This window comes from Pelodiscus sinensis, chromosome 2 (genome assembly GCF_052426305.1).
Source record: "Pelodiscus sinensis isolate ZL-2025 chromosome 2, ASM5242630v1, whole genome shotgun sequence".
In the NCBI taxonomy this organism is placed as follows: Eukaryota; Metazoa; Chordata; order Testudines; family Trionychidae; genus Pelodiscus; species Pelodiscus sinensis.
This window is the reverse complement of record NC_143053.1, coordinates 79,179,434-79,189,753: the sequence shown is the minus strand read 5'-3', so window position 1 is coordinate 79,189,753 and position 10,320 is coordinate 79,179,434. Positions and strand designations below refer to the sequence as shown.

Here is a 10,320-nt window from a genome sequence, read left to right as displayed (position 1 = left end):
CTTTGTGACCTCACAAATGGAACGCCATCACCTCCCCTGGCCACGCCCACCATGACCCCCTACCTATAAGAGGCCTGGCCTGTGGTGGCCCCCTGTAGAGGAGGCTCCGGCAAGGGAGGCGGAGGAGGAAGCGCTTGCGCAGCCGAGGAAGCAAAAAGGTCCGGGCTGTCGCCCCTGGCTCTCTGTCCCCGCAGCGTTGAGGAGCGGGGTGTGTGTGGTGTGAACCGCTCCTGGGGTGTGGGCAAAGGGCTTCCCGGCAGGCGAGCAGCTGGCAGCGTGTGCCTGGCCGGGCCCGCCGCGGCGGGGGTTGAGCGGGAGGTTCAGCTGTTCCCAACCCACCCTGCGACTCAGCGAGTAGCTGACAGTAAGGCGCCCCTTTGATCGGGTTCTCCAAGCCCGGCAGCGGCTTTTCAGTGCGAGCCCCACCTCACCGGGGGGGGGGGCTCCCCTGCTTGTACGCGGGGGCTGGTGTGCCCGAGCTGTGCACCGCACCCTGCCCAGCAGCGGCTGCGTTCAGAGGGGTCTAAGACAAGCTGGTGTCCCTGAGAGCCGTTTTTTTGTGCAGTGGCAGGGACCTTGAAGAGCTAAATATTGTAACAGGCGCTCAGGTTTGTGGGTGTGTAAGATCATTTGGAAACAGAGGAATTTTACACCGTTTCCAAATCACCATTTCTGGTTTGTTGTTATAGACCAGAAACCCCCTTTCTTCGGTAGTTAGTGGGGTTGGGATTGAGAAGGGCCAGGAGAAATCAGGTGCCATGGTGATAAATCCTGGAACTAGACACGTCTCAGTAGGTCCCCACTGCGCCACACACAGTACTTACGCCGATGTTTTTCATTGTAGTTGTGAGAGTGCAATTTGTCTTCAGTTGAAGATGCATTCTGTAAAGCCCAGGCTTGTTGTTCCATATGGCCTCAAGACTTTACTGGAAGGAGTGAGCAGAGCTGTTCTCAAAACCAGTCCAAGCAACATCACTGAATTTGCAGCTCTTTACTTCAGAGAGCTAATTGCATTTAGAGAAGGTTTGTTCCTACTTGTATGCTGTGATACTTTTCAGTACATTTGGAAAGCTGTGTTATTTCAGAACGCTAACCAAACTGTCCATCTTGCTTTATATTTTTACTTCCAGAAAATCCTAATTTGGATATAACAGACCTGGTTAGAGAATTTCATTTTACTAGAGGTAAGAAAAGTGTCAAATGTGGCCTCTTAATCTACTAGGTTTTAAAATAACAGTATATTGTGATTACAAATCGGTCAAACCTGTATTGTCATGCACAATCCTCTCTCTGATAATTTGACCATTTTCATTATTAATAATAAAGTACTATGTAGTACCAGTCATCACAAAGTACCTTTATAAAGTATGAGCCTAGTTCTGTGAGCTGCTGAGTGCCTTCTTTTGACTCCTCACAGGCTGGGACTCTATACAGGAATCCCTGCAGATGGGTAGTGGGATTACTGGCTCTCAGTTTAGGGGCTAGTCTCTACACTCCCACAACAATTGTTTTTGGCATTTGAGGTGTCATTTCTGTTTAGCAAAGAATTTCTCTGGCAGAGATTGTAACATGAGTGCATCACAAGGGGCCACATCTCAGTTGTCGGGTACTAGGAAGTATTGCATTAATTATGTCATATCAGAAATTAGTCTGTCAGCTCATCAGTCATCTGCTTGGATCATTTTGAACTGACCATTTGCTCACCCATCAACTCCATTATGATCCAGTCATCTCACCTGTATGCCACCCTTTACCTCAGTATGCTCATCCCTGCTCCTCCCCGTCTAGTCAGTTGCACATGAACCCAGTAGATAAAGGGTGCTTCTCAGAAGCCAAAGGTCTCTTCTCCCTGCCCCTCTGTCATTGTATTGTCATGATGCCATAGGCCTGGAACATGTTTCTGATGCCACAAGTTGTCTTTGTGACATCATAGGCAGAGCTGTGCGGAAAGGAAGGCCTGTCTCTAGCTAAAAGGACTCGAGTTGTTGGAGTAGCTTAGGCTGATGTGCTGTGCGAATAAATTGGTACTGGTTGTATTTGAGAACTGACAAGCCAGGTGATCTAGGGACTTAGGGGCTAGATGCTAGAGTAGGAATCGGCAGATGTGAGTTTTGCCTCTATAGCTCTTTCCTCAGCCTGCTTTGTCTATTCACACTAATCTTGTTAAGGAATGGGTATTTTGCTAATCGTGTAGTTGATACAATTTGTATCTACTGCACAGTTAGTCAATATCAGGAGGCTCCCTCTGGGACCACTGTGCCTTTGCATTTTAAATGCCCAGCAGCTCTTACTACATTTAAAATGCAGAGGCACTGCAGTCACAGACCAGCGCAAGCGAGGACTACTCAATTCTTGCTCATGCCAGAACCAGCAGCCTGTTTACAGTGGCCTGGGCTGGCCACAGGCAGGGGCTGCTCCAGTAGCAGCCTCCCCTGCCTCCCAGCTGCCTCTGATAGAGACAACAGTTGGGGGAGGAGGAGCAGGTGGCACTGCAGAGATATGCAAATGCCTTATACATCTATACTGTACTGGCTGCAACACACTTTTAAGCCAGCTCCCCCCACCATCTGGTCCTGTTACCTCTCCCCTGCTGCTTCTCATACAGAGGCAGCAAGGAGGCGGGGAGCGAGTAGCTGAGTACTCCACTTGACCACCCAATAAGCTTATACTTATTGGCAGGGCTCGCTGAGCCGCAGTGAGCCCCGCTCGCCAGCCGCGCTGCCTGACATTCTGTGCATGCGCAGATCGCCCGAACCCAGCTCTTCCGGGTTGTGATCTACTCACTACGGGCAAGTAGATTATATAGATTGTCGAGTCCTCCTTATTGGGTAGTCGAATAGTCTAGTACTCGCTTCCCTCCCAAATTGAGACTGTAGGCGGGGACTGCTTCATAATGCCTAACACACAGCCCCCACTCTCACTACTCCAGTACCCCTGGACATTCAGTACAGGGAAGATGATCCTCTGCACTGTGTGATGCTGTGCCCTGCACCGGTGACTGCTCTTGACAGGGTTAGTTAGCGATGCCCCAGCAGGGAACATGTAATGCTTGTGGGAAGGCAAGAGAGTGGGCGGTGGGGGCGGAAAGTGGGAAGAACACATGTAAGCATGGCTCCTATTGTTTCTGCAGCTGTGAAGGGTGTGCACTTCTGCTGGGTTATTAATGATGTGTGCACAGAGAGAGATGTCAAAGCACACAGTTTATAGAGGTTTTTTTGCTATTAGTTTAAACTTGCCAAGAATAGGGGGTTTAGATTTGTTGTAGCTCCTGCTCCTTTCTCCTCCTAAACCTCTCCAGATGATCTCATCCCTGTATGACATTAGGTACCAATTCATTTCTCCTGCCCTCAATATCCACCTCTTTACATCTCCCACACCCTCTCGTGGTGGACATTAGGAAAAAGTTCCTAACTGTCAGGGTAGTCAAACACTGGAATAAATTGCCCAGGGAGGTTGTGGAATCTCCATCTCTGGAGATATTTAAGAGTAGGTTAGATAAATGTCTATCAGGGATGGTCTAGACAGTATGTGATTCTGCCATGAGGGCAGGGGGCTGGACTCGATGTCCTCTCGAGGTCCCTTCCAGTCCTAGTATTCTATATCTTGAGAAGTGCCATTTTTGCTTGTGCAGTGGCCAAACGAAACACAATAAAAAACAGAACTTTTCTTCTCCTCCTCTCCACTGGTGATATGGTTGAAAAAAATGGACCTAGTTCCCACAGAAACCACTCAGTAGTTCCTGTTTCTCTCAAATCCACCTTTCCATCTCTACTGCCAAAACTTTGTTCCGGGCCTCCCACTGACACACATACACACCTCTCCTGACCATACAAACATTCCAACTTTGTAGGATTTGTGATGTGTATGGCCAATATAAATGCTTTATAGGTCCCACAGGGAAGGATAATTTCTCAAGCTAAGCGCTCGATCGTAGTTGGACTGATTTGCTTTTTCGTATTGTTTTGTTTTGCTCACAACTCTTAATTTGTTTGGTGCTCTGGGGAAGAAGATGGTAGCTACAATATGGCAGAAGAGAGGGTTTAGTATTAGTGAAATTGTACATATTCTGCTCCATGATTTTTAGCCTGAAATGTTAAGTTAAACAAAAATCCAATGTCTTCCTCTTGTATCTAGAATGAACTGATTGAATTAACTTTAAAGCAGGTGTAGTCAGTTTTGCGTATGTCAAGGTCCATCCAGACTCCAGAGAAAATAAAAACTAAAAGTTTTCAGAATCAGTTTATAAGTCTTTAGCAGTCTGATGTTGGGCCTGCAATTCGCCTTGCCTATTAACTATCCCTGCTTTAAAAGCTTGATAAACAGGTTATACCAAGAGCACCAAGAGTTTTGGAAGCACCAGCTAACTGTCCTTGTCTTCTTTTAATTAGTCGAGGGCTGGACAGAAAGACTGCCAGAAAAGAGACCTGATCTTGGAGACCTAAGTGCCGTGTCTCCACTTACTGAGGAACCGAAACGAAAGGAAAAATCCACAGACACAGAGGAGGACCAGCTGCATGAAGGCCCTGAACCTGAATACAGCAGCAAAACTACTCAGTACCCATCCGCTCACGGTGACCTTGTAGAAAGTGAACCATCCCCTACAGGACCAGAATCCTCCCCTAAGGGACCGGAACTTGCCTATGTTCCAGCTGATCCTGCCCAGCTTGCTGCACAGATGTTAGGTAACACTGATTCTGTTCCTTCTTTGAAGGATGTGGCAACAAGCGTGCAGACTCTTCCTGAAGTATGTCTGAGCGCAGAGGACACAACAGCTGCACCAGTAGAGGGTGCTGCTGCTGAAGATGCTCCACTTTCCCCAGCCGCTGAGGGTTCTGCACATTCTGTTAAACTGAAGTCAGGCACCCAGAGTCAGGCGTCCGTTGCCGCGGCCCAGAGTCAGGCGTCCGTTGCCGCGGCCCAGAGTCAGGCGTCCGTTGCCGCGGCCCAGAGTCAGGCGTCCGTTGCCGCGGCCCAGAGTCGGGCTTCTATTGCCGCAGAGTCCTCTACTGCCATAAGGTCCTCCAGCAGTCAGGTTGAACGAACAACAAGTGATGTAAACCAAGCTTCCTCAACCCCCTTGCAGGATGAACCACCACCAGCACCACCACCTCCTCCTCCTCCACCACCACCAATACAGGCTGTGTCTTCCCAAAGCGAAATTGAGGTTACATCAAACATTCAGGCTATGTCAATACATACTGATGATGAGCTCACTACTAAAGGAGAAGTTCCACCTTATATAGAGCAGTTCCCACAGCAAATAGTAATTCCCTTTTTAGAACAAGTAGCTTGTCTGATAGAGATTCAGCAGCCACTAATGCCTTCACTAAATGCAGGTCAGTTTACATGCGCTAAGCTCTTAGATCCATCTGCAGATGATGCAGAATGTGACCCTGAAAGAATGGAAACTACTGCGCAAATGGCATCAGCTGAGCAAGGTTTTATTATGTCAGGTAAGAAAGTTGGCTCTTAATGAAAGTTTCATATTCCAAGTTAAAGGTAGCTGTAGCTCAATAGCTAAATTATTAAATGCAAGCACCTATGCCACTGCAAGGCTATGGGAGCGAGATTGAACTTCCTCACTTTGGGGCACATAAGAAGTTCTGGTTTCCTCTACAATCACCTGGCCCCAATGCACAGGTATTAGATCTCTCTGCAGTTTGTTCCAAAATGTGTGACTAATTGTGAGTAAGACCTGTAAACATCTTGGAGATTAGTATTGTCCGCATCAGAGAAATGTGTTCACAGGTGCCTTCAAATTGATTTGTTGTGGCATCAGGGATGCAGACAGCACTAGCTCTAGGCCTATGTAAGAGAGAGGTGGAGGTGTGTTTTGCCTTTAAACAAGCCTTGGTCTTGCTGCAAATGAGCCACTCAGTTTGAAGCAATGGCAGAGGTGTAAGATGTAATACTTGTGGTTGAGGAAAGGTGCTGGAGGTGGTCAGAACTTTGAATGTGCCCTGACTTTGAAACCTTTCAATCCTAGCCCTTGCATTAACATAGCCTGTTTGCCTTTAAAAAAGAAATGGTGGTGTTTGCCTGCACTGTCCTGTTCTGCAGCTGGGTCGAGGTGGAAGGACGAGGCACTTGGCAGGAGCTGCTGCAGCTGGCAAGAGGGTCTGGCACTTGTCCTGGTGAGGTGGTGCTGGAACAAACTCTTCACCTGTCAAGCACCCTATGCAGATTCCCCTCCCAGCTGCAAATCCACTCTCTGGCCTCTAACATGTGCTCAGCCCATCCCCTTCTCCCAGCTGGAGAATCCCTCCTGTGCCCCCTTCTCCAGCAAGAAGTGCCTGCCTGACTCTCCCTATTATTGCAGAACCCTTCGAGCCCCTTCCAGGCCCCAAGAAAGGTAGAGGTGTTGAGACATATCAAAGCATGTTACTGAACCAAACCATGTTAAGCAACACCAAGGGATTTTTCATGGCTGAAATGAAGAAAGAAGTGTTGTGGTGGGGGCAGTGGGGTTTTAGTTATGATTGGAAGCACCACACGTACTCTGATCCCCGTTTGGGTGTTGATAAAGGTTCTTTATCAAATTCTCCTTTGAAAACAGCTGTAAAAAGTAAGAGCCCCCTCTGACTTTTAGGTGGGGGCAGACTGTAGAAATTCCTCTTGTGCTGCTAACAGACTCTTTGAGGATCTATAGTCAGAGGAAGAGTAAGGATCTCTTTGGACATAACTTCAGCACCACTACCCTTTGCTGCAACACTGCTGCTCTCTTCATTTCAGCCTGTGCAAAAATCCCCATCAGTCCTCTCTAACATGCTTTCGTATGGCATGTGTAAGTATAGGCATGTTATATGTAAGGGTTTGCAATTAGATTGCAATTCATAGCTCCTGATACCAGCAATTTTTTAAATTTTTTATTTTATAGCAATGGCAACAACCGAAGCAGGACAACCACCACCATATTCTAATGTGTGGACACTCTATTGTCTAACTGATTTGAGTCAACAAGGTCGAAAGTCACCACCACCCCTTCCTCCTGCTGGAACTGGTGCTCCTTATCCCCAAGCAACCCTCTATATATCTAGTGGGAAGGAACAACAGCCGTTCCTACAACAGCAGCTGCCACCACAAGGTCCACCGCCACAAGTATCCTCTCCAACTTATGTGATGGAAGAAGGCAAGAGGGGAAATGCACCACCCTTCATTTTAGTGGGCTCTACTGTTCAGAATGTACAGGACTGGAAATCTATTCCTGGCCATGCTGTTCTTGCACAGCATGAGACAAGTGCTGTGAGGAGATTCACTACCGTACCCATACCAGTTGCCAGACCAGCAGATCTGAAAATGGCCACTCCAAGCCCCAATTCTAATTCTGCACAAGAAACTGCTAGACCACCAACCCCAGTTTTTCTTTCAGTTGCCATCCCCTTGGATGATGTAATGGCTGCAAAGAGAGGTGCAGCTGGTGACAAACAAACAGGCATAAATCCCTTTGCAGGAAGCTATGGTATAGCAGGCGAGATTACATTTACTTCTGGCCCGGTCCGCAGAGCAGACTCATAAGGTAGGCAGCTTCATGTCAATGTGCATAGCTGAAGTTTTGCTTTACATTCAGATTTATGGCAAGGCTGATTTTGAACACAGCCTGGAATTTAGAGGTGCTGACGACATAACTTCCCCTGAACCTAAAGTGCCTTGAGTGACAGCTGAAACCACACAACATATTTGATTTGAAGCCTGCTTAACACTGGTTGGGGACATTGATTCCTCTTCCCATTCCCTTAGCCCATGATGCTTCACAAGGTTGGAGCTAGTGTATCTGACATACAGTGCAAGTGCAGAGGGAGGTTCAGTACATTTTGATTTTAGATAAGCGGTGATGAGTGCTTGCTCTGAAAAGATTTGGAGTTTTCTAGCTCTGGCCTTTGCAAATCCTGTAAGTTGCTAATTAGGGTTGAATAACTATTTTCATCACCCTCTGTCAGAATCCTCTACTAGACGCACTGTAGCTTTATACTCCGTTACAGTGTATGGCCACAGATGAGCACAGAGGTACAAATTACAGCTTCAAGACCTGGGCCCATGCAAAACAGGAGTGTAAATGTAATTGGACAAAAGGCTAGTCATCCTATGTACAATCCCCTCTATAACCTCAAGCACTTGTGGATTTTTAGCTTGGGTAAGAGTTAGTCCAATTCTGTCTCCAAGCTGCAATATACACCTTCCAATTCCATTGCATACAACCCCATGTGCCCTGTTTAGTAGACTGATCCCAGGTGTGTGTGTGTGTGTGTGGGGGGGGGGGGGGTGTTATTTCCAAATCCTTTTGGAAAGGATAGGAGAGGACTGTGCATGTGGATGAATGGTATGAAAACATATTAACTAAGTATATATTTTTTTAACAGGTTGAAAGAAGATGTCATGTTAACTTCACCCTGGGATGGAAATCTGCAACTTAAAATAAATCACCTTAATACAAGCACTCAAAAACTAGGCAGTCTGCTAGAATGCTTTTTTTTTTTTTTAAAACACTTTCTGGAGTGTTGGTAGAATATTAACAGCTTACTGAAGATAATTACATAATGAGGCTTCTAGGGGAAATTATAGCACCAGCAGCACAGGCAATGACACTTATACCCATAAGAATGTTTCCTCACTGTAGCATGTGGGTGGCTGAGTTCCCCTGGCAATGTTTAGCTAATAGAGTTCAGTGCACTTTTTAATAGCTATATGGAAGGTTACATGGTACCTACCCTTAGCTAAGTGTGCATGGAACTAATTTGAAATCATCCTATACTGTTCCAACAGTGCTGTAGATTCTTAAGCAATGCCTTTATATTTGGGATGTCACCAAACAGACATTACGGCTGGGAGCTGCAATTGGGGGGGGGGGGGGGGGGGAGGAGAGAGAAGAGAACCACTGTATATCTAGCAGATAGTACTGTGCCACACAGAGGGCCAGTGCTCCAGGCATTTATTCAATTACAATGGACATGGAAGACAATCTACTTTTGCTTTACAGTTGGACTCTTACTCCCTCGTAACCACTGAGAACTGTATCAGAAAATTAGTATCTTTTCTAAACTATTAGTGAAAATAGCTTCATTTCTGAATCTATTCTTAGAGGCCCAGTTTTTAGGAGCTCACTATGCTCCACTTGCACAGCTTCTTACATTTAAAATAAAAATGAAATGCTACTGAACCACAGTCGCCTCAGGCTGTCTAGACTGCAGAGTTTTTCCAGGACACCGGAGCTATCCTGGAAAAGCTCTGTTGCATTGGTGAGAGGAATAAGGGATGTTCCAAAAGGTTTTTCGAAAATTAGGCCCTATGGAGATGGGCCAAATTTCAGAAAAGCCTGGGGGGGGGGGGGGAGAGAAGAGAGAAAAGGGTATGTAAACTCTGCAGTCTAGATGTAGCTTCAGTCCCCTCTTGCAGTAAAGGAAACCATTACCTGAGGGGCTGGGAGACATGCCCCTGAATGCTTCTTTCTAGTCAATCTCTCCCACCACCAATTCCATAGCATAGGACTGCCACTTTCTGAAGTTATTACAATTGAGGCAAAGACATTCCAGGAGTAATTTCACAACAAGAAAACCCTTCCAAGTTTGAGGTATAATCTGTTCTTCTACAGTTGATGTGTCACAGTGATGCAGGAGAATCTTGTGTGATTCAGCCTTGAGTTAGAAACCTTGTTCCTTGTTTGCTGAGCAGCTTTTGCCTGAGAAAATTACAGACTTTATGAAAACAGAACAACAAGCTTCAGCTACTTCATCCTAAACCCAATCTCAGCAAGAGGACTTACAAGCAGATGCCTTTGCTCCTATCAGTTCACGCAACCCCTATTAAAAAGAATCTGAGAAATCAGAGCATTGGAACATTTGAAAGCCTTTATTTAGCAACAATTAATGTAATTAAAACCTGCCTCCAGATAGCAATTAAAATAGTGTATAAAGAGCAGCTGGAAGCACTGTACCCCATTCTGTATAAATATGTATTTATATGCAAGAGCTAATGCACCCCAATTAAAGGGGTAAAGCTGGTGTGTACAGCAGTCTCCCTACGGTGCCTTATGGACTTCAAATGCACATGAATTTCTTCTAGAAAGTGTGGTCTGTACAGTGCATACACAGGTGCAGTTTAATTTCTCCAGTAGTTACGTTCCACGGAGTCCTGATTTTTAAAAAGTGTTTGCAATTGTACACTGATGGTGCTGCATACCTATAGTTTGTAGTGCAGTAAACAGCTTTTTTTTTTTTAAGTCTCTTACTAGTGTTCAGTTCAAATGGCTCTTACTTCCTTAACAAAATGAGGCTGGTAGAGCATGAAAGAGCAAATTCAAAACACTGCACTAAACATGGAATAAAT

General features: G+C 46.1%; 1 protein-coding gene across 4 annotated transcripts; it reads left to right on the top strand.

The window, feature by feature from the left end:
• The first annotated feature begins 41 nt into the window (after window positions 1-41).
• On the top strand, window positions 42-8,445 carry CABYR (calcium binding tyrosine phosphorylation regulated). 4 transcript variants are annotated; one of them, XM_075920850.2, is made up of 6 exons: window positions 42-158; window positions 845-1,023; window positions 1,131-1,184; window positions 4,389-4,682; window positions 6,878-7,516; window positions 8,358-8,445. In XM_075920850.2, the coding sequence occupies exons 2-5, from the start codon at window positions 876-878 to the stop codon at window positions 7,513-7,515; spliced, it is 1,134 nt and encodes a 377-aa protein (XP_075776965.1). In that variant the 5' UTR covers window positions 42-158; window positions 845-875; the 3' UTR covers window position 7,516; window positions 8,358-8,445. The 4 variants fall into 4 exon arrangements, with proteins under 4 accessions (XP_075776965.1, XP_075776961.1, XP_075776962.1 ...); XM_075920846.2 differs by having other exon boundaries at window positions 4,389-5,453; XM_075920847.2 differs by having other exon boundaries at window positions 75-208; window positions 4,389-5,453.
• Window positions 8,446-10,320: the final 1,875 nt, after the last annotated feature.

What these genes read in the sequence shown, in the direction of transcription:
- CABYR (XM_075920846.2), top strand. Translation starts at nt 876, where the DNA reads ATGCATTCTGTAAAGCCCAGGCTTGTTGTTCCATATGGCCTCAAGACT. An exon ending in GCTAATTGCATTTAGAGAAG is followed by an intron (nt 1,024 to 1,130) that starts GTTTGTTCCTAC and finishes TTTTACTTCCAG; the next exon opens with AAAATCCTAATTTGGATATA. An exon ending in AGAATTTCATTTTACTAGAG is followed by an intron (nt 1,185 to 4,388) that starts GTAAGAAAAGTG and finishes TCTTTTAATTAG; the next exon opens with TCGAGGGCTGGACAGAAAGA.